At 38.4% G+C, this 24,298-nt stretch overlaps 1 protein-coding gene across 1 annotated transcript in view; it reads left to right on the top strand.

Moving 5' to 3' along the window:
- Positions 1–24,298, top strand: part of Dpp4 (dipeptidyl peptidase 4) — an 82,449-nt gene that overhangs the window by 24,116 nt on the left and 34,035 nt on the right. Inside the window, exons 3-10 of the mRNA XM_005315742.4 lie at positions 5,057–5,155; positions 5,546–5,637; positions 6,883–6,963; positions 11,941–11,993; positions 12,109–12,181; positions 12,951–13,071; positions 16,642–16,802; positions 18,372–18,484. Of these exons, the coding sequence (XP_005315799.2) occupies positions 5,057–5,155; positions 5,546–5,637; positions 6,883–6,963; positions 11,941–11,993; positions 12,109–12,181; positions 12,951–13,071; positions 16,642–16,802; positions 18,372–18,484 (793 nt within the window). The remainder of the gene's footprint in view (positions 1–5,056; positions 5,156–5,545; positions 5,638–6,882; positions 6,964–11,940; positions 11,994–12,108; positions 12,182–12,950; positions 13,072–16,641; positions 16,803–18,371; positions 18,485–24,298) is intronic.

Here is a 24,298-nt window from a genome sequence, read left to right as displayed (position 1 = left end):
TGGTACCAATTTCTGTCTTAGCCCTTTTGTGCTGCTATAACAGACTACCTGAGACTGGATAATTTATAAAGAACAGAGATTTATTTCTTGACTATTCTAGAGTCTTGGAAGTCTGGGAATTCAGGTTCCCTGCCTAGTAACATTCTCCTCCATTAATGGCACTTTCTTGCAACTGCTTTCTCACATGGCACAAGGTTGAAGGGAAAAAAGACCTAAGCTAGTTTCCCCAGCTCTTTTTAAAGGGATTAACACATTCACAAGGACAGTGTCCTCAAGATTCAACCCCTTCTACAAAAGGTTGCACCTCTTAAAACTACCACAATGGGGATTAAGTTTCAACATGAATTCTGGAGGAGATACCATCACTGAAACCATACCAAAGGTTTAGTAATTTTTCCTACGGCCCTAAGGCAATGAGTGAGCCTGTATCCAGATTCTCTGATTTCAAAACCTCCAGCTACTTAATCCCTTGTATTTTTTGAATCATCAGAGATGAGTAGTAGTTTGTACATGTTGCTGGGTAATCCAACCACAGGATCTGAGAATTCTTTCAATCAATTTCTTCTTCTACTGTATGGAGTTTTCTGTCTTCATGTCAAAGCTAGTTTGATAGCACAAATTCTGAAGTGACACCCATTTTATTTCTTATAGTCATCATAGATAAACCATCAATGTGGAATGTGAAACTGATTATCATATGGAGCACAGGGACTCTATAACCAGGTATCTTTTTGTCTGTTTTTAACAACTTTATGCTTGTATGAGCCATAAAAGCACATTTCCTATTAATGTATTTTATTAGTCTTTTTTTTACCAAAAATATTTTATCTTTGTAAAGTAGAAAGATTGTAAATCAGAGTTTAAGACCGATTAAAATAGTTTTGTATGAATGGACATATGAGTATTCAAAATCTACTGTAATTACTCAGTAAATAATTGATAAAAACATGAAACTACATTACTTTCATATTTGGATTTTATTATTCTGGAACTTCTTTTATTCAGAAGTAATTTTGATCCTAAAGCAAGGATTTGTTAAGATACCACAATTTGATGAGAATTTATCATGAGGTTAAACACTTTAAATGATGTTAGTTACCTTTTATGTCTGATAAAAATGTTCTTTTCCTATGGTTCAACGAATAGTTGCTCTACCCCCTAAAAAACTAAAGCATACTGTTACTAACCTTTTTCTTTTAATTTTTAATTAAGGAAAATTTGAATCTAAGATTTCTGCATGAGATGATGGGTAACATATGATTAACTGCTTTACTTGGCTAGCACAGTGCTTTGAACTGATAAGTCAAATGAACGACATGTCCCAGGCCGCACCAGGAAAACCACACAAGCAGCCAAAGACCTTCATCTGTTGCTGCAGCAGTGCCCTGTCAGTGAACAAGTAGATGAGGAAGAAGAAACATGAGCATGTCCTATAAGAGTTTGACAGGATAGGTTGGAACTTGGCAGCAAACTATGAACTTGCTAAAGGTCAAAACCTGGACTTGGCACTCACATCTCACAGAACTCGCTTATCTAGATGTTTCCAAACTGTCTTCCAATGTGCCCTGCTTATCAAATGGCAAGGCAAAAAAACAGGGAACATTTGTTGCTCTACTTGCTCCAAGTTAGCCATGCTGCTCTGGGACTAGGTAGCTAATAGAGAGAAACCAGGTTACAGGGTTACTGTAAAGCAGTCGAATGAATCTGACTCAAGCCAAGGTAGGGGTAACCCTCACGGGATGCCTTGGCCTTAACAAGAGTGTGCCATCAACCGTCATATCTGGGATATTGACAGATGGATGCACAGGGGCCATTGTGAACAGAAGGGAGCCAACTGTGGTAGAGATGATGGTGTAGAAAAGCCATGGGCTGGTGAGAGAAAAATCCAGGGACATCCCAGGAGGGCGGGAGAGGTAAATGCTCAGTGAGGAAGGCATTGTGAGTACAAAGTGCAGTCCTCTGGGCACTGGGCGACATCATGGGAATTTGGCCTCAGTTTTCTTCCAGATGTAAGTATGTTGCCCTCAAAAACCATGGGCAAATATAATTGCAGCAGATAGCACTCAAATGAGATAGTACATGTGTGATCTGTTATAGCTGTTCAGTTCATTCCCTTCTCACAAAGTCAAGAGCCAGTGAGAGGTGCTCTATGTTGACATGTCTGTTTTGTCGTATGTTCATATATATATGCATGTACACATAAATATATTGTTCTCTTTTCTGTATGTTCAGGTAGATAACTACATCAATAGATGAGAATAGAGTTGTGAATGTCTATGACCATCTATACTTCAATTTATACTAATTTGGATTGTGGTTTTTGTCTATTTTAGACTAACAGGTATTAATAACAGGACATTTTTCAATAGTACTTATGAGATGATACTTGTTTTATAATCATTAGATGTATGAAAAAATATATGGGTGCATACAAACAGTTGAGGGCATCAGTGAACAAATCCAGATTCATAGTTACTAGCCCCAGTGTGAGTTCAAATAATATTTTCTGTAGCACAAATACTTCTTTACTTCTTGTTTGATGGTTGACAAGCCCAAGTGCTGATTTCACCCACTCTCTGTATTTCTGCTCACTAGCATTAATACCTTACTTTTAAACTTCCATAATGTATTTAACAAACTAGGCTTAAGCAAAATCAACAAAGTGATCAAGTGAAATGTAGCAACGTTATCTATTGAAACAGAAGGTTTTATAGGTAGGTACAAGACTATTGCCAGATAAGGTCTACAGGGATAAAATCTCAAGACTACCTTTTTAAAGAACATTTCCTGTTAGAGAATTACCTTCCCGTAAGCTGTGAAAAATTAATAAGAGAAGGTGCTACTGGAGTAGATACAGGAGAGCTATGATGGGGCCAATTGTGGGAGTGAATGTTATATATGGGAAAATTCAAAGATTTGGGAAAAGATGTTAAGCTCTTTGTCAGCCTCTGGGATTGTGGAAGCACATTGGTTCAATTGTGCTTGTAGGAAGAAATCCTATGTTAATCAACTAAAACTTTTTGTGTGTGCCTGCACACTACAGCATGAAACTGTGCTAGGTGTTGAGAATTGATGCAAAAAAAAAAAAAAAACCTGTCTTAAAAAATATACAGCCTAGCTGAATAGAATACTCAAGCAGGCATGGAAAATAGTTATCAATATAAGTCATGAAATAACAGGAGCCAAAAGAGTAAAAAAGCAAACGTCAGAGGAGGCAGAATTGAAGTCTTCATGAAAGAGGTAGGAGTCAGAGGGTAGCTGGTGGTAACAAATAAGAGAGCAGTTGAAGACATTGCAGAAAACTGACTTGGGACAAGAAATAGAGGTGAGAAAGGGGGAGAGGGTCTCCTGGGTTCAGCGTGCAAATCATGAGCTAAGATAAGAGTTTCTGCAGGGAGTAGACATGAACCTAGAAGAGAGAAGCATGTTGGACTGAGGAGGTTGTCTGTTTTAGTCAGTTTTTTCACTCTTGTGACTAAAGAATCTGACCAGAACAACTGTAGAGAAGGAAGAGATTATTTGAGGGCTCACAGTTTCAGAGGTCTTAATCCATAGAAGGCCTTTCCATTCCTCAGGGCTCCAGGTGAAGCTGAATGTCATGGCATCAGGGGGTGGCAGAAGGATGCAGCTCACATCATTGTGATAAGAAAATAGAGAGAGGGACTCCACTTGCCAGATACAGATATATACATCAAAGCCACGCCCCAGTTCCCACCTCTTCTAGCCACACACTACCACTCCCGCTAATCCCATCAGGGATTAACTCACTGATTAGACTAAGGCTATAACCCGATCATTTTTCCTCCAAACTTTCTTGCATTATCTCACGTCTGGGCTTTCTGGGGACACCCCACATCCAAATCATAACAATGCTAGTGCCGGGCAAAGGCATTTCTGCCTTCCTATAGGCAATGGAGAAATATGGAGAGCTTTGAAGATAATAAGCGCCAGGGTGAAAGTGATATAAGAAAAATGTCTTCAATGATGATGCAGAGGATGGACTGGGATGGATGAAGCTGATGGCAGGAATACCTGGAAATAGAGTTTTCAGGAAGAATCGGTAGGTTCAATTAGATGGAATTGGTAGGAAAAGAGAAGGAGATATCAAACATGTTTCAGATTTTGAATTTAGGTCCCTAGTAGCAGAATATAGAACCACACAGATGCCACCAAGTTCAAGGAAAAGCAGTGAGACAAAGAAGGATTTCTGAAAGGTCTGATTAGAATTTCTTAAAAGTCTCTGAGGGGCAAGAGGGCTTGGAAATGGACCTCAGGGACTCAGCAGAGGGTTATCTAGTCTGTGCTATCCACTAGAATACTTAGTTCCATGTCCGAATGTAGGTATTGAACTTGAAATGTGCCTAGTCAAATTGAAACATACTGTGAGTGAAAACTCACAGATTTGAAAGAATTAATATGAAATAAGATTGTGAAAGAACTCATTAATAAAATTTAATATTGATTACATGTTGAAAAAATATTTTGGATATATTGACCTAAATAATATATGCTATTATGATTCATTTTATCTTAAATATTTTTCAAGTATGGCTCACATTTTATTTCTATTGGAAATTGCTAATCTAGATGTTCACATTGAAGCTTATCAGTACTGTGAACACATACATATGCTTCATATGTATGTGTTAATTTTTTTTTTTTTGCCATACTGAGGATTGAACCCAGGAGTGCTCTACCACTGGGCTACATCCCTAGCCCTCTTTATTTTTTATTTTGAGAAAGGGTCTTGCTAAATTGTTGGGGGCTGGCCTCCAACTTATGATCTTCCTGCCTCAACCAACCAAGTCACTGGAATTACAGGCATGTGCCACTGCACCCAGCTTAGTTAAATGCATTTTGGTATCAATCATCAAGTATGAAATTTTTCAAAATGTGCCTTGCATTTTATGAGTGTCTCTACATTTTCGTGAGCACTTATAGAAAAGGAATTCTATCTCTTCCTCTCATATTATAGAGATCCATTTGTTCATTTTATCCAAAGCTTAGGTTATTACATAGTATTGAACATTGCATTCTTTTTTTTCCCTTCAACCAGCCGATGATGCCACAGCTGACAGTCGTAAAACTTATTTGCTAACTGATTACTTAAAAAATACTTACCGAGTGAAAGTTTACTCCTTGCGGTGGGTTTCAGGTAAGAATTTTTTTTAATGGAGGTGCAAATTTTTATGCTTATTTTCATCCTGTTTAGTTTGGGTTGTGGGGTACTTTTATGGCACTGAGAAGATATAATTCTTGCTTTTAAAAACTCTCTGGAGAGTATTTTTTCTTCTACTTAAGGTGCAAAGGGAAAGAAACAAAGAATTTCTTTGACATGGAGTATCAAAAGTTAAATGCAAATTGAAACCTTGACATTAATGATGGAAGAACGAACTAGTGTAGTAGTCACCATTCATGTTTTCCCAACCTAGAGATATTTAGTCCTTTTGTGAACCAAAATTTTAAAATTTATTGCATAGTTTTTAGCTTATGCAAATGTTTGACAGCAACCTGAAATACTGATGTGGCTCTTTTCTCTCTTCAGATCATGAATATCTCTACAAACAAGAAGATAATATCTTGCTATTCAATGCTGAAAATGGAAACAACTCCATTTTCTTGGAGAACCGTACATTTGTATGTTTAACCATATAACTAAATCATGCATGAAATTCTGGGGATTTTTTTTTCATGAATTCTATCCTGTTTTCCATGAGTACTATCCTTTCTCATTCTGTTGGACTTTCTGCAGCATACAACACAGTGGATCTTTCTCACCTTCAAATGCTCCCTGCCTTCGCTACATTTTAGTCTTTGATGATTTCTTCTCCTCTGCTCATATATTTACATGTAAGTGCTCCTTACAGCTGTCTTTACTCTCTGGCCTCTTTCCTCACTTTGTATCTGGGGTGAATTTCATGCACTTCCACAGCTTCTGTGCTCTCCCCTCTAGTTTTTGACACTAACCTCTTCCCAGGATCCAAATTTCAATTTCCAATAGCTAGCTGTCTCCTTCCCAGGGATGACCTGCAGACCTTTTAAATTCAGAATCCCAGGTTTAACTAGTTATCTCTGCTTCACTGTCCAAAACATCTTATTTCTCTTGCCAAGTTTCCCATCTTGGTAAATAACCTCTTAATTCTCTTCCCAGTCACTTAAACTAGAAACATCAGATTCGTCTTTGACTCTCCTGACATGCCCTATAATTAGCTACTCACCAAACCCTACCAATTCCATGTCAAGTACTTCACAGATTTCCGTTTCCTCTTGATAGTCTTGGTTTAAACCTTCAATTAATCTTACGGTAGTGAGTACTCTAACTTGTGCATATCTATTCTGGAGACCAGATCACTTAGCACTGCCCCAATCCAGCCTGATACAAGCCCCCTGCATGTGTTATTTTAGACACTGTGTCATGATTATCTTTAAAAAAAAATGATATTATCACTTCCACGTACAAAAGCAGGTCATAGTTCCATGTCTGATATTTAAGTCTCAACTCTTCCTAATTTGATGCCCTTGCTCCTTCCACTTTGTGGGCACACCCCATGGTATATTCAGGTTACCTGTATCCTTTAAACATTCCTCAAACCTCCATACTCTTCCCCACACCTTGGGTTTTGCTCATGGTGCTCCTCCTACTGAGGAAGTTCTCTGTCTGCTCTGGATCCCCACCCTCACATCCATCTTTCCTTGGTTTGATTTAAACCTTTCTAACACTGATCACTTCCCCACCTCATATTATGGTCTTCTGTGTGGGTTACTGCTCCTGGGTGCTCCCAAGGCACACACCATGTGTCTAGAAGAGCACCATCTATGTAGTAAGTGCTCAATGATGGTGGTTATATTGTTCAACTTTTCTTTCTTTTCCTTGATTGACAGGAAGAGTTTCCACATTCCATTAGTGATTATTCAGTGTCTCCTGATGGGTTGTTTGTTCTCTTCGAATACAACTATGTGAAGGTAAAAAAAAAAATGCTTTCTGTGACATTTAAAGAGGTGGATGAATACGTTATTTTGTAACTAATTTCAGTGTATGCATATTTTAAGATGGACACCTAAGTAATATACTTGTCACCTAAAACTCATTAATTCAACACCAAAAAATTGTTCTTATTCATAAAAGACAAATCCAACTAATGTTTCAAAAGAAAAAAATATTTTCGTGTATTCAAATACTATGAAGTATAATTAGTATTGAATTGTAGATACTTATAACATAAGTTAATAAAATAAATAATAAATAATAATAAAAGGCACTTATTGTATAATTTTAAAGTTAGTATACATGTCTGACTTGTACATTGGTTGATGTTACTCCTTATATCTTTTGTCTTAGCTTTACATTTAAGACCTTCAGTAAATATTTACTTTGAAAAGTTAAACCACCCATCCTCCGGAAAAGACTCTAAGATGCCTCAGACCTCCTCCCAGCCTTCACATCCCACCACACACAACCATTCTAAGGAAGAGAGCCTCTAATCTGACCTCAAAGGTCCTACCAAAATCACTCAGTCTGCTCCAGTCTCTCACTCAATGTGGAATTCTCACACACTCAGGAAAAGCCAATGCTTGGTCACACATCCTCTTGATGTTTAGCATTAAAAAAAAATAAAATCAATGGTAACTTTGCAGCTTTTTAGTAATTCATGGAGTTGACAATAGCTGTCAAGGATAGGAAGTTTTAAGACATGTAGGAAAGATTGGAAACCTGTAGAGATACTCTGTATTGGAAATGAAATACAAAGCTGGGAATTCCCACCCCCCGACTTTTACTCTCTGGGACAAATAATATCAAATGTCCTTATCTCACACACCAACACTGCTGTACTTAGGCCAAGCAAAGCATTCCATACTCCATTTACCATCTCAGGATGGAGATTCTCAATCATAATATTTACCCTGCATCCACAGTGCTGAGCTCTGTTTCCTGGATATGAAGACTCTCTGATTATATTCTGCTAAGCCCATCAGCTATAAGCAAATCAGAATCCTCTGGCAACTTCAGCATATCTATTTTTCAATTAATGGATTTGTTTATGTAAACCAGTGCTTCTTGTAACTACCCATAAGTTAAAGTCACTTGAAGAACTTTTTAAAAATTCTCAGTGTCTGGGTTCAATACCGAGGTCAATAAATTGCAGTCTTTAGGGTAAATCTGGCATCAAAATTTTATTTAATGTTACAGATTATTCTAATGGGCAACCAGAATTGAGAACCACTGAATAACAGTTGTCCATGTTAAAGACTAACATTTGAATTTAGTGCATTATAGTTATACATAATAGTAGGGTTCGTTTGACATATTCACAAATGCATATAACATAGTTTTCTCCGTTTTTACCTGAGTACCACCCCTTTCCTTCCTGCCTTCCCCTTACTCACTTCCTCTACTCTGCTAGTCTTCCTTCTGTTTGTTTAATAGAGTTTTATGGGCAGCATAAATGTCTTCATGACGAAATCTCAGGAAACATATTCAGAAGAAAGAAAAGGCTGATTCTATTACGTTTCCTTGGGGCTCACTCTCCAGTGTTCTTTTGCCTTCTCCAGGATAGACTTAGTGCATCCAGAATTATCGATCATCACTTCTAGGTAGTGACCACAAATAAATGAGTCATAAATAACTGAGTGAATGGGTGTCATCCTCCAGCCTGACACAGAGGCTCTCCCAGCATCTCCTCTCGTTAGCTTGTGTCTTGTCATCTACCACAGGGTGGTAATGTTCCACAGCCTTGCATTACACGCATTCTCATGGATCTGAGACTGTTGCCATAGTTATCCCCCTTTTCCTAGAAAGAAAATGGAAGTTTAGAAAATATAATCTTGCCTGGTCTTACACAGTAGAGACTTAAATACAAGTTAGAAGACTCCAAAGCCTTCTCTTAAACATGATTTTCCTTATCTTTACATTTCAATTTCTCTTGGATACCATGTTCTTTGGCCCATTCTCATGGCAGTCTCCACTATGAAACTCAGCCCAAGACCCACCTTCCTACGTCAGCCTCTCTCCCTCCCGGAGACCTGATTTATGATTCCTGCTTCTCCTCACTGGCTTCATTATATCTCTTCGCCCATCACACTGTGATTCCCTGAGGGTAATTCACTTGCCCATATCCCCCACTGCACGAGGAGCCGCTCTGGGAGAGAAATGTCTGGAAGATGACAGCTGCCAGTCTTCACAGACTAAATAGACTGATAATTCTGTTTAAGAGATGAGGTAAACGTACCAAATATTTTGCATTTCCTTTTATACCCATGATGATTTTGTCATTCCAAAATGATCTCAGCCCTTAATATTTCCAGCCAATACCACACCTTTTGGCTTAGCAACTATTATGCTCAAGGTTGCCTGGAAACAAGTATGGGGTGTGTCAGAATAATCCAAGATTCGGGAAAAAAAATGTGTGATATACGAGAAGGGCAATTTGATGAATAAATACTTGTTAACATGGGAACATAAGGGGAGGAGAAATGACTAGTAGTTATGGGTAGGAGCCCTGACCTTGTGTCTTAGCTCTGCTATCATGTAGCTAGTTGTCCGTGAGCTGGTTGCTTATTTCATATATCTCATCCTCAAGGACACAGTTTGAACTTTATTGTAATTTCATTTATTTCTTTTACACCTACCATGTAGCTCACAACTAGATTCAAGATATGTAAAGATGAGTAAGACCCAATTTTTACATGTAAGAGTATGGTGGGGAGCACAGACATATGGACAAGGAATTTCTTTTAAAATGTTTTATGTTTATTATACACATAAAGATTATAATTTTTATGAATACAAAGATATCATCATATACAGATTCTTTATCTTCCGTCATTTCCCCATTTTTTGTTTGGATCCCCAGAGTCCAGTGTATATCTCTCCATATTTTATATTTTTCTCCTTGTTCATATAACTGTGTGAAAGTATATGGGGATTCTTTTTAGTTATTGCTTATTTTACAAAAGTGAGATTCTATTTCCATTCTTTTCGGTAAGTTGCATTTCTTAATGATACCATGTGGAATTCCTTCCAAGTCATAGCTCTAATTTATTTTCTAAAGAAATTAATAGGCTTTATATTTTTAGAGCAGCTTTAGGTTTCCTGAAATTAAGCAGAAAATTCCTAGATGTTTCGCCTCCCTTCTTCTCCAGTTTTCCCTACTATAGACATCTTGCATTAATTACGGTACATTTGTTACACCTGACAAGACAATAGGAATACATTATTATTAACTCAAGTGAATAGTTTACTTTAGGGTACAGTCTGTGATTTGGGTAAATGTATGATGTGAATCACCATTAGAGTATCATAAAGAGCAGTTTCACTGTGCCAGAAAGTCCCCTGCCTTCAACCTATATGTCCCTCTTTATCCCTTTATCTCAAGCAACCACTGATTTTTTTTTTTTCCTGGTTTTGTCCTTTGGTTTTTTCCAGAAAGTCATATGGTTAATCCAGTGAACAACACTTTGCATTGGCCATTTCACATAGCAATATGTGTTTAAGGTTCTTCCAATCTTTTTTTGGCTTGATAGCTTATTTCTTTCTTTTTTGCTGTTTTTTTTTGGGGGGGGAGGGGGAGTTCCAGGGATTGAACTCAGGGACCCTCAACCACTGAGCCACATCCCCAGTCCTATTTTGTATTTTATTCAGAGACAGAGTCTCAGTGAGTTCCTTAGTGCCTCACTGTTGTTGAGGCTGGCTTTAGACTTGCGATCCTCCTGCCTCAACCTCCAGAGTCACTGAGATTACAGGCATCCGCCGTGGCGTCTAGGTGCTCATTTCTTTTTAATCACTGAACAATATTCCATTGTATGAGTTTATTACACTCTGTGTATCCTTTCACCTATTGTTGAAGAATATCTTAGTTATTTCCAAGATTTGTCAATTATGAATAAACCTGTTGCATACGTTTGTGTAAAGGTTTTTCATGTACTCAAAAGTTTTCACTTATTTGGATAAATAACAGAGAGTGCACTGGTAAAATTATTTGGAATTAGTGTTTTATGTTAAAATTTTTTATTTATGAATTCAATTTGTTTATAAAATGTAGGATTTCAGACTTTTATATCACTTTTATTGTTTTTTCAAGGAATTTTTTTATTTTTTATGGTTTTTGTAATTTATTGGTAAAAATGTTCCTAATATTCTCATGTCTTTTGATGCCTGAAGAACTTGTTGTGATGTCCCATTTTTTGTTTCTGATATTGGACATTTGCATTTTCTTTCCTTCTCACTTTCCCTATGTTGACCATTTTACTAGTCTTATAGAATCACTTTCTGATTTTATCGATTTTTCTCTATTATGTACTTTCTATCTAGTTATTGCTCTCAAATTTATTTCTTTTCTTCTATCTACTTGGTGTTTAGTTTGATTTTCGTTTTCACTCTCTGCAGATGGCTGTTAATAACTTGATGATACTTTATTTTAATTTTAGTACATATTACTAAGTAGATTTCAAAAAATCTATAGCACTTGGCATTTTCACCATCAATCTACAAAAGTAAACATTTTTTTCCACGCTGCCACCAGTAGAATCATGTCTTAATAAATATTTTGCAGGTCTGTTGAGTAAAAAGTGACAATTTACATTTTCCTAAAGAGACACTCTTATGTACTATGCCAAACGCTAGGGCTAATGTTGTGCAACAATCGATAGCTCATTTATTTTTTTCACTTTGACACTTTGGCCCACTGTGTTGCTGGGAAGGCTCTTGGAGGAGATGATGCCAAAGCAAGGTTATAAGTGAAGATCAGAGAAGTTTGTACCAGACGGCTCTAGGATACTTAAAAATTCTAAAATTCTAGGAATCTAAATAGAGAATTATAATATATAGTGAAATTTGAGAGTTATACAATAACATCTTACCATACCTGTCCTCTTAAGCTCCCATAGTAAGTGACCAAACTGTTAAGAAGTGCACAATCCTGAAATGTTTGTTTTCTCTTATAGCAATGGAGGCATTCCTACTCAGCTTCATATGACATTTATGACTTAAGTAAAAGGTCAGTGAAATTTCTCCATGAAACCTATGAGACTTTTCTAGTGTACTTTTTTTTTTAAAGGAAATCCCACTGTAAGTTATTCTTTTGGTAATATTTCCTTTTATCTTTTTTCCAGACAGCTGATTACAGAAGAGAGAATTCCAAACAATACACAGTGTATCACATGGTCACAAGAAGGTCATAAATTGGTTAGTGAACCTCTCCTGTCATCAGAAAAATATTGACCCCAATATTTCATATGCAGAAGTCACTAACCCTGAAATAAGGCAGACATCTTAGAAAGCCAATAATTCACTATAAAATATAGTGCTATTACCCAAGACAATATTTTACTAATCTGACATAAAAAATATAGTTCATGAAAGTTTCCAGATTTCTATTAGAGAATTATTTATTCTCTGGAAAAATTCTCATTGAACTCAAGTTCTAATTGTCTATTGTGCTTAGATATTGTTTGAGTCACACCTGCTTTCTGCTAGTTTGGTGAACTTCTGAGTCACTCTAGATATCTTCATATTCTGTGGTGCAAGGAGAGTGTCAGAAGCCCCAAAAGAATTTAAATACATAGATGAAATTCTTATCTGCAGTGGAACTTCCCTCTCCAAGAATGCAGCTGCACTCCCCTGCTCCCACCTCAAACAGAAACCCACACAGCTCATATCATATGGTAGAAGAGGTCCAGTCTGCTACTTCTCTGCATACTTTAGCATGCAAATCACAATATTTGTAAGCTTCTTATTTTTAACACATTAAGAATGCTTTTAGTATTATTTGGGGATTATGGTCTGTGTAGTTCTCATTTAAGAATGGGACAGAGGGAGTAAATGTCTCTTGCTCAAATTGACTCTCTAACTATGGCAATCCTTAGACTTCTATAGATAAAAGTATTTTTAAGACTCCAGGATAAAATATAGCATGTTATTATTGATACCCAATAAATTTTCTCATCTCTTTTAGGCATATGTTTGGAACAATGATATTTATGTTAAAATTGAACCAAATTTACCAAGTCAAAGAATCACATGGTCGGGAAAAGAAGATGTAGTATTTAATGGAATAATGGACTGGGTTTATGAAGGTAGGGACTAACGCTTTCTCGAATCAGAAAATCTAGAAGATTTTAAAAATACTTAAACATTTTTTTTTAAAGTCGAGGTCACTTGATGGGATTCAAAATAAGCTGCATTTTTTAAAATGTCATGAATCTAATTTAGAATTCACAATACCAGGTATCTCACGAACCAACAATGTCTTCACAGTAACCAGGGCTGCCTCTGTCCCAATGGTCTCACAATGCTCTGCTTGTCTTTGGTTAACTGTGACAAAGAGCCTTTCTGTGTAGGTAACTTTTCTGGCTTTAATGAGGCACAAAAGTTCCAGATTAATATCAAATGTTTCTCTAGTGAGACCAATCTAACCCAGAAGTTTCTAAGGAAAAGTAATACCCCCGTAACATTCAAAAGGATGCTAAAATATTGTCTGGTGGTTGGCAAGTATCAAGGAAGAAAGAGTCTGTTTTATAGAGAATCTGTGTTCACTTGAACTTGGACAAATTGTGATTTTTTCAATTTTAAAGAAGAAAAAAGTAATTAGAAAGGCCTAGGAAAAAATGAGTAAAAGAATAAAACTAAAAGAGTTTAAAAGTAACATTCTGTTTTTAGGAAAAAGTTTTAGAAAAACTATTAGGAAAGCATTTGAGAAACTTAGAAAATATTAGAAAAACATTTCCACATCTACAGTTGCCAAGATAAAAGGCATTTTGAAGCTGTTCCAAACTGTTCATGAGGTTGCCTCATACTTATTAGAAAGACTCATCCTTATTTCATCCTATTATTTATTCTCTTCATGCTTAAAAAAATATAGTTTTAGTTGATGATTTAATTTTGATGCTTATCCTGTCCAAGTCAAGTTTGATTAAAGGAAGACATTATAAGAACAACCATAAATATTATTAAAAGAAAGATAAATTTCCATTGTCCAGAAGGAAGTGTTTGAGTAAAACTTTTAATGAAATTTACTAATACTAGCTATTAGGGGTTCTTTAAGAGTTACATAGCATGGCGTAGGTAATATAGCATGGTGTAGGTGATACTCAGGGCTTATCAACATTGAATGAGCAAAGCATCTTCCCCAAGCTGTAACCCTCCCTCAGGAAGAGCTGGATTCTCTAAGATAAGAACACAGCTAACATGCAACATTCTTTCTTTTTGGTAGGGAGTACTGGGGATTGAAGTCAGGGGCACTTGACTACTGAGTCACATGCCCAGCCCTGTTTTGTGTTTTATTTAGAGACAGGATCTCACTGAGTTGCTCAGCACCTCGCTATTGCTGAGGCTAGTTTAGAATTCACAATCCTCTTGCCTCAGTCTTCCAAACTGCTGGGATTACAGATGTGTTTCACCACGCCCCACACATTCTTTCTGAGGTAGATAGTTTTATGTATTTATAACTGAGCCATTACGTATACAAGAATAACTTCACAGCTCCAGTGTGGCCCTTTTTCTAAAAATGGCTCTTCAGTCCACAGAGTCCATTATCTTATCAATATAAAAAAAGAGCCCGCACGGTGGCACCCGTCTATAATCCCAGTGGCTCTGGAGGCCAAGGCGGGAGGATCAAGAATTCACAGCCAGTTTCAGCAAAAGCTAGGCACCAAGCAACTCAGTAAGATCTTGTCTCTAAATAAAATACAAAATAAGGTTGGAGATATGGCTCAGTGGCCGAGTGCCCCTGAGTTTAATCCTGGTAACACACCACCCCCCACCACCAAAAAAAAAAAAAAAAAAGAGAGAGAGAGAAAAATGTATTCTGCCTTCCAAATAAATAATAGTTGAAACATCACCTGTACCTATATGTACAAGTAACTTTACAAACCAAAATCATGCTTTAACTGTACTGATTTTTTGCCATTGAAGCTGTATTGTAAACTAGAATCAACAGGTAAAAGGTGAGGAATGAGATGTCAACTCAGTACATGAAGAGGTTCTTAGTAGAAACTTGACTCAGTCAAAAGGTCTGCATTTTTAGGCAATTTACTAAATCTCTTGAAGCCCCTCCGTTTCCTTCTTTGTTTAATAGGTTATGAACAGACTCTTTTTTTAGGGATCTCTGTGAAGAACAAGTTAGATGTGTTTTATAAATTATAAATGACTATAGGAATGTAACTCAGTGACATAGGCATGAAGCCATTAAAGAGGGAACAGGCTGCCTTTCCAAAGGAGAAATACAGCATAACTCAGATCTGACCTGGGTTAGTTCTTGCTTCTACTAATTATTAGCTTTATGACCCTAGGCAGGTTTCCTACTCTCAGTAAGCCTGCCTCATTGTGTTCATCTGTACAGTGGGTTATTGTGAAGAGTAACTGGCACAAGTGCCAATGGTTATCAATGTCTGGTACATAGATAGCGCTCACCAAATGTCAACTGCTCATCAAAATAATCCTTACAGTTTATTGTTACAATTTGGACTGCTACTGCTGCTATTGTTATTATTGTTATTATTGAAAATGCATTTTTTAAATATTTATTTTTTAATTTTGGTGGACACAATATCTTAATTTTTTTTTTTTTTTTTTTTTTACTTTTTGTTTGGTGCTGAGGATCAAACCCAGTGCTCCACACGTGCTAGGTGAACACTCTACACTGAGCCACAACCCCAGCCCTGAAAATAACATTTTTAAGCAACTTATAAAGATGTCTTATTGTCAGACAAGTGATTGGGATACAGAATTTCCTACCCATATATTCTAGTTTATATGCTTTTGCTTTTATGTCTGCATTCATATCATCACATGAGACTTGTGGGTTAAAGTAGAAGTCTCCATTCAGTTTACCTGAACCCTCCACTTCCAGCTGGTGATAGAGGGTTAGACATTTTAAGAGCCAGAGATTGAAAGTCCCCTGAGTCAACCTCATTACTACAAGGAGGAGCTGCCTATGTCAGAGACTAAGAACAAAGCCAACAACGTGTACTGCAAAGCAAGATCTTTATTTCACTTTCTTCCCTTATGACCTTCCTCCCTCACCCACCAGCATATACACCAAAGGAGGGTGTGAAGCCACGGGAGTCTTCAGTTTCTAAGCTGGGCAAAGGAGATGTTTCTCCGTAGGGGTCTCATGGAGCTCTTGCCATTCTAAATCCATCCTTCCCACACCTTGTTTGTGCCAAGAGTAGTAAGCTCTGGGCACCATATTGGTTTGATAGCCTGGAGCTACACACCACCCACCAGTACCCTGCGGGCTCAGTACAAACTCAGCCCAGTTGGGGAGAGTATGCTGGCATGTTGACTGTTTGAAAATTAGAAAGGAAAATCAGCCTCCTGTGTGAAATTTACTTTTAGTATGTTTTGAGGCATAAATTTAGAGGATTACAAGATAAAGAAAAAATGTAGAGCTTATATTAAATATTGCATGCTAAAATATTCTAAAATGGTCCAATGGGTTACTTATTTTTACAACCCAGATATATCCTCAAAGATTTTGTTTTCATTCATTTGTATTACTCTGATTTTGGAAGCCCAGCAAAAGCAAAATGCTTCATTAGTTGAACTCTACTGTAATTACTAAAGCTAATGAGAACAATATTTTGAATGCCAAAGCCAATTTATCAGCTACTTCTTGTAACAGAACAATTTATGTCTTTTTTCAGAGGAAGTCTTCGGTTCCTACTCCGCTCTGTGGTGGTCTCCAAACAGTACTTTTTTAGCATATGCCCAATTTAACGACACAGAAGTCCCACTTATTAAATACTCCTTCTACTCTGATGAGTCGTTGCAGTACCCGAAGACGGTGCAGATTCCATATCCAAAGGTCTGTGCTCCCGTTCATTCAGTGGTTCTGTGATTTGATGGGAAGAGAATGGTTGCATTTAATCCCTTCCTGCTAATGAAAATATTGTCAGTCTCTCTTCAACAGCTTGCTGTGATTACTCTTGCTGTAGTCAACAGCATCTGGCAATTTTAAAGTATTTTTATTATCCCAGGAAAGAGTGTGATTTAAGGTTTTGTAATTTCTCCAAAAACTTTGAGAAATGACAAGCAGAAAAAGATGGTGAAAATGCTTTTGAAAGAGGTAGGGGGATGAAAATGTTTGAATGAAGGAAAAGAGAGGCTGTAATTGAATCAGAAGCTCATCTCATTTGTAGAAGTTGGAATGTGCCCGAGATGAAGTTGAAAAGCTTGGTTATATATCAGATTGTATTACTAATTAACGGGCTACAGTACATGACTAGCTTTAGTGATTCTATTATAGATTTGGCACTAATGTAAGTTTTGCACATCCTACATTTGTAATAATAGTGTCACATCTTGATTTTTAAGGCTCTTCTCCACCATCCAGCATGCCTGTTTATTAAAATTGAGAGCTTGGTTAAACAGTACAAATCAGGGAAAGGGTAGGCTAGAAGGGAGCCAGGGATTCTTCATTAGTATTATCATAATAATGGTCACAGTGTCATCTATCAGAAAATCTAATAAAGTGATTTTGCTGTAAGCAATTTGGAAAAAGAGATTTTTATTTTTACCAACTCACTTAATTTGCTTTATGAAAAGCTGCCATTTTAGGAAGGGAGAGGAAGTTAAAAGGAAAAAAGATCCGAGACTAAATATGGAGATGTGTTTTCAGTGGAATGTTATTTTTTGATGAGCAAAACTGGCAAAAAAGAAAAAAAACACCATAAAATGCTCTCACTATAAAAAATCATATTATTTCTAACTAATCTGTCAATAGGATATCTGTGTGTATATGTGTATATTTAAAAAGGCTTTCTAAGCTTTGTCATAATATTGACTATAAGACTCTAACATGATGAACCTGAATGTGGAGTAGAAATGGTGGCTGCCTAATTAGCATCATTGGCTCAGGTACTAATTTTACTTGGTGGACTGTGTCGTTGGCAGAACACAAGGTGCTCTTCATAGAGACCACCAAAGACATTTTGTCCTAGGGAGTCATGGTATATTTGCGAATGATTGAATTGATTTTAAGAGATTTATTCTTGCTTACTACATGATGTACATAATTGATGAAGCATAAACCTTCATTATTTAAATGGCAGTGCTTTGGACCTTCAAGTTTTACACATACACACAAGTACATAATATGTTTCTGCCTGAATATGAAAAGGTTCCATCTCCTGACTCTCCCTTATGTTCATTTTATTCACATTAAATTGCTTTAAAGTGTCATTTGTTATAATTTTAGGGCCATAAAGCCCAGCCATTTTTGTGCAGTTTTAAGTTCTGTAATGACTGTGTGCATGTGTATGTGTGTGTGTGTGTGTGTGTGTTTGTGTGTGTGTATATATATTTAGTGTATATATATATATATATATATATATATATATATATATATATATACGAATTCCATGATTATTCCTAGGCAGGAGCCGTGAATCCAACTGTAAAGTTCTTTGTTGTGAATATCGACTCTCTCAACTCCACCACCAGTGCCATTTCCATGGAAATCACTGCTCCTGCTTCTGTGTCATCAGGGTAAGGCTCTTTGCTTCCACGCTTGGGCTGGGGACAGTTCCACACTTCCTAGGAACACGTTTCAAACATGAATGGCAGACTCAGTGGCAGCATCCCTTTGTGTCAGCCAGACTGGCACTCATTCATTCTTCCACTGAGGACTCCTTGTTGAATCCCTCCTCCATGCCTTCAGGCTAGGCCCAGACATGCACAGTGAACAGGGCAGCCGGAGTAACAGGTGTTGTGCAGCCCACACTCAAATTAGAAGAGGCAGGGCAAAGGCAATGTGCTCCGTGAGGGGATGTTTAGGAAGACCCCTTTGATAAGGTGAACTGTGAGCAGTGATGGAAGAAAGGGAGGAATTGGTCCACATGGATACCTGGGGATGCAGCCTTGGGCAGAGGGAAAAGCACAAAGGCCCCTTGGGGCAACACAGTGGGGGCCTCAGAGGAAGTGCAGGGAAGTCAGAGTGACTCTGGAGCCTCCTGACTGAGCAGAGTGTGGTAAGAGATAAGAACATGTAGGCCATGTAGGCCACAGCAAGACCTGAAGCAGTTCAGAGAAACTGGATTCAATTTAGGAACCCCCATGACCATATCGTGTGCCCCACAATGTCATTGCTTCAGTGACCCTGGAGCTTTGGAATATTGCCATTTAACATCTTCAGACACATTTATTTTCCTGTAAAGAAACAATGCTGGGTGCAATTTGTGGCTACCTCGTAATTTTTTAAATTTATTCCCATTTTCATTATGTATGTTGGCTTTGTGATTGTTTTTAAATAGGAGCTAGGATATATTGAGTGCTCACTGTGTGCCAGATATAGGACTTTATCACATGCTATGCTTTTTTATGCTTTAAAGTAAATCTCTCTTTCCAACTATTATTACTGTATTCCTCTTTTACAGATAAGAAAGTGAGCCCAGACGTTTAAAAAAAATGGCCAAGTAGCACTCTGTATTCAAACCTGTTTTTCTGGAGATATTACATACAATTCCCCCCCCACACCCCCCACCCCACCCTACCCCCCCCCCCCCCCCCCCGTAATGAATACAGATAGTGCCCTCAGATTCCTGAAGGCATTATCAGAGCAATAGGGAAGCATTTGATTTCTCTGGGGTTACGTTAACTATCAGACATGCTATGATTGTGCTGTCTGATTAGTATTCTTTAGCTTGGATAGAAATATCTGTATACACTTATTTATTCCAAGAGGGGACTCAATTGCCAGTAAATTAAAAAAAAAATTCCCTGACTTTGTTCAAAGGTGTAAAATTTTACTCAACAGTTCTAAAATTGACTGGTTCCATCCAGGGACCTCTTCAACATTGATTGAAGACTACTATTTACAATCCCAAGCATGTGCAGGGAAAGTCTGTGTCCTGCTAGCTCTTATAATCAGGGACAGGATATAAAACATTCAGATAAATTTCTCCAAGAGTGAGGTGACATAACATAGGCTGGAGGCATTCCAAGGAAGGGAGACAGGTTTTCCATGACCCCCACCCCAGGTTCAAGGAAAGCATCCTGAAGAATGCACAGATGGAGCAGTTATGATTCCAGCAGGGCACAGAGAAGAGGAAGGGCACCAGGGTGGAACTAACAGGGCGTGGGAATCATGGGCTCTCTGGGGGAAAGCCCAGCAGTGCCTGGTATGACCTCTTGATCTATAACCAAAGTCTGTTTGCAGAGAGGATAGATAAGCCATGGGCTCCTGCTAAGAAAAATATTCCATCTGGAAGGAAGTATAGATCTCACCAGTTTATAAACTTTTATTTAAGGACTCAGAAAGCTTTGCTCTCGTGAGATATAATGTAGAAATGCACAAATAAATAAATAAAAGTGGACAATTGCCACTTGTGCTGGTGAGGTTAACCTTGCCCCTCTCTCCTTCTCTGGGAGTCCCAAGAGATGAGGTCAGTAGGACTTGGAGGAGTCCCAAAGGATGAGGTCGGTAGAACCTGGAGGAGTCCCAGAACACAATCAACTCCACTGTGAGAGAGCTGAGGCTCAGACAGGCAAAGTCATTTGCTCAACTCTCACAACAAGTTATTGTGGGAAATGGGAATAGGACAGAGGTCTGTGCTTCCCAGAATCAAATAACTGAATAGTGGAGTTAAAATATATTGAGCGCTTGTGGGCCGGACTAAGCTCTGTGTTCTGCCCTTACTCTCTCATTTATTCCCTGTGAACAGCCAAGGGGTCATTTTACAGCCATCTCATAGATGATCCCACTTAAAAAATCACTTTCCAAAGCACAGTTTGTGAAGTGCTGAGCTCAGGAAACTTATCCAACTTTAAGGACTTATTTATTGCCCTCAATGAATTAATCATTAATTCTTTTTGCCTTCTAGTTCTTTAAGCTAGGGGCTGTCTTGTTCACTGTGAATGTTTTACATGCAGGACCCAGGGAATCCATGAATCCATGTAGGTTATGCCACCTAACGAACTGCCTAGCCCTCTCAGCTGTGTTACCCCCTGATTCACTAGTTCCAGGAATGGGGGGCTTTGCTAGGACCAGCATTGTCCATCCTTCCTCTATCCATGTTCTCCTCATTCAGTTTCCTGTTATTCCTCTTCCTTTGTCAAAAGAGCCTCCAGCAAGTGAACTCCTGTAGGAGGATGAGACTGATTGTGGTTTTGATAGAAACTAGCAGAAGTGGGTAGAAATGAGTGGACATGTTACTTCTGTGATAACAAGTGAAAAGGGCATCGGGTCACTTTTCCAAGAACACTGGCAAGCCTCTCTGCTACCCTTATTGGTTTAGTGCTAAGGTTGATTAGTTAAGCTGCTAATGTGCATGGACTACTCCTACTGGAAGTTTTTAGAACTCAAAATATGAGAGGAAAAAGCATATAATGAAAAATTATAAAACTCCTGTTTTATTTAGAGCAATACTTACATTGCCAACTAATGTAAGACAAGTTCAACAGGGTAGGAACCAATTTTAGGATCTCCAGTGCCTAGCAGGGTGCCTGGGACAAAGCTAGTACCCATTTGATATGTGTAGAATAAATTATTAGATGTGTGGATGGATGGATAAGGTGGGTTTTCCTGGTGACTTTTAGAGCTTAGGAATTCTCATAGCCAGCTCCAAAGACAGCCTTCAAAGTGACGTTGCCTAGCAATCCCTCTTTTCTATCTCCCCCCAAACATCTGTAAATTCTTTGACTTGAGAAGGGTGTGTTTTACTGAGGCAACCCCACCCAACATCTGCCTAATGGCTCTGGAGGCCCATCTAACCGGGATAATGACATACCCTACCAGTGTTCTCTCTGCGCCTGGGGGACACAGTAGATAAAGACTTGCTCTCTGGAATAGTGGATGACCTTTGGACTATAAGGTCATCAACTCTGAGATTGTCACTGGAGGAAAACTAGTTCCTGGAAAACTATAACACCTGCAGGAAAGGAGGCAGAATGGGGCTTGAATGCTACCAAGGCTGCATCCCTGATATCTGCCGTGTTCCATCTAGCCCTACCCATTCCTCTTCTCAGTGATTTGTCAGCAGACCCAAGAAGGTTGGCATCCTTATCAGAGCAGAGGGTGGCATGGAGCCTGAGGCCAGCACTGGCAGTACGCCTGCTTCCTCTGGTGATTCACTGAATTAATCACTCTACGATTTAAAGTTGCTCTTAGAAGCAATTTTCCCTCCAAAATCCTTTCCAGTTAGTAATGCATACCTTATTTTAAGTAGCCTTCATGTTTCCTAAAAGCAACATTTATACAAATTAGGGGCATGAATATCACCTAAGAGACTTTATTAAATGCCAACACTTTGCAAGGCCTTGTGCTAGGATAGTCACTCTACAAGGAGAGTCCCTGTAAGTGTGATATTCAAAATCAAGTCCCTCAGTGAATGCAGATGTGATTTGCTTTATCCAATTCAGTCTACACCCAACTTTCTAGTAAAAATAAATAAATAAATTTCATTGAGTGAGGAACGTTATGCTGAGAAGGAGCAATGAGGTCAAGCTAACCCGCAATTTCCCAAAGTGTCAGGCAGAGCCTGTGCTTTGGGAGTGAGCATGAACATGAAAGCCAAAGCCAGCCCAGCCGCTTAATCTGAAAACTGACTCCAACACTCTGCAGTTGGGTGATCTTGGGCAAGTTACTTAACCTCTCTGCACTTTTGTTTCCTCATCTGCAAAACATGAACTACAAGGACACAGGTGGTCATGGGTTTTTGTCAACTACTTAGAACATTTCCTGGCTCAGAGTAGATACCACGTGGGTGTGAACTCTTATTGTTATGTCCAGAAATTACTCTGTTGCATTAGCATTTAAATCAACCGTATTCCCCTCGGACAGATCCAGCTCCAGAAGTTCGAAGAGCTGTAGAGTCCCTGTGTCTAACTCTGGTAAACAGTCCAGGCTCCAAGGAAGCCACACCTGCAGCCCCTCTTCCACCCTCCCCCAACCACTACAGAGAGAAAATATGCTCAATATTTGCCTCTTTCTCTTTGCAGAATAACACCAGCACATAGCATGTAAAGCATAGTTGATAGTCTGCTTGTTGAATGTTTCTGTTCAGTTGAGCCATTGGTTTATATCTTTTTCATGACCCTGATATCTCAGCCTGGCATGATCTTGGCTCAGGGCTGCAATTGAAGAGAAGTGTGTTTAGAAAAAAAGTCAAAACTGACTGTTTGCTCCACTGATGAACTGCCTTTGCTGAGCACTCACAGGGTGCAGAGTACACCGTGGGCTGTGGAGAGTGGCAAAGGTAGTAGAGGATCCAGGGTCATTAACCTTTATCTAGAAATGGGCAGGGAAGATGGTTAATGCACATGAGTTTCCTGGCTGACTTCCCAAATTCCACTACTCAATGTTTTCAAATGGGTACGGTTGTTTTACAGTGCTTATTTCTGAACTGAGGTATAATTTATGGCTTTTAGTAGATAAAGCCACTTAGTACCAGTGACTCACTGACCATGGAAAAGTGTTCCCTTGCCCCACCCCCCCTTCCTTTTCTTCCACCAGAACCCTTTGAAAGGGGAAAAGTGTTTCTGGATCCCAGTTTCCTAATCTATGCCCATGGAACCCTACAGAATTTTGTATATGGTAATAGAAAGCCTTTTTTTTTCCTTCAGAGTGAGAGGTATATAATTTTAATGATTATGTGAAAGGTTTTGCAACAACTGTGTAGAATTGGGGTTAGCCCACTACAGTCCATGGGCTAAATCCCATCTGCCACTTGCTTTGTATCATCCACAAGAATATTGTTAGGTTTTTTAATGGTTAAGAAGAAAACTCAGAGCAAAAAAAAAAAAAATCTATTTCATGATATGAAAATTATTTCATCCTTTTTTGAAGCATAGTCACTCTCATTTGTTTTAAGTATTGTCTGGGCTTCCATGCTACGAAGACAGAGTTCAGTGGCCATGACAGAGAACATAATGATTAATACATTTACTATCTAGAAGCCCTCAGCTAAAATTTCCTTACCCCTGGTCTAGAAAGTTAATTTTGATTATCTTCATTTTCTGTCTTCTTTTTCAGTTTTCCATTTTTCTTGCAAGGATTTATTACCTCCTGGATAAGTTTTATTTGCCTTCCCATCCTCTCTTTGATGCCTCTATGTTGTGAACACAGATGAGTTAGATTTAGACGAGGCACCCTTACTCCCAGGCATGCAAAGAGGCACTCTCTAGTTCTACAGCCTGGCAATTTGTGATAAGCTCTGTGAGGCTGACAATTGGTATGGCAATAGGGATTTCCAAGAAAACATCGTTGACCAGGGACACTTAAGCTGAGACCTGAAGAAATAGGATGTGACAGTCATTTCAGACAAATGGGAAGAGGAAGAAGGCTGCAGAGCCCCTTAACAAGCA

Source organism: Ictidomys tridecemlineatus, chromosome 7 (genome assembly GCF_052094955.1).
Source record: "Ictidomys tridecemlineatus isolate mIctTri1 chromosome 7, mIctTri1.hap1, whole genome shotgun sequence".
NCBI lineage: Eukaryota > Metazoa > Chordata > Mammalia > Rodentia > Sciuridae > Ictidomys > Ictidomys tridecemlineatus.
This window is presented reverse-complemented; position numbering and strand designations above follow the sequence as displayed.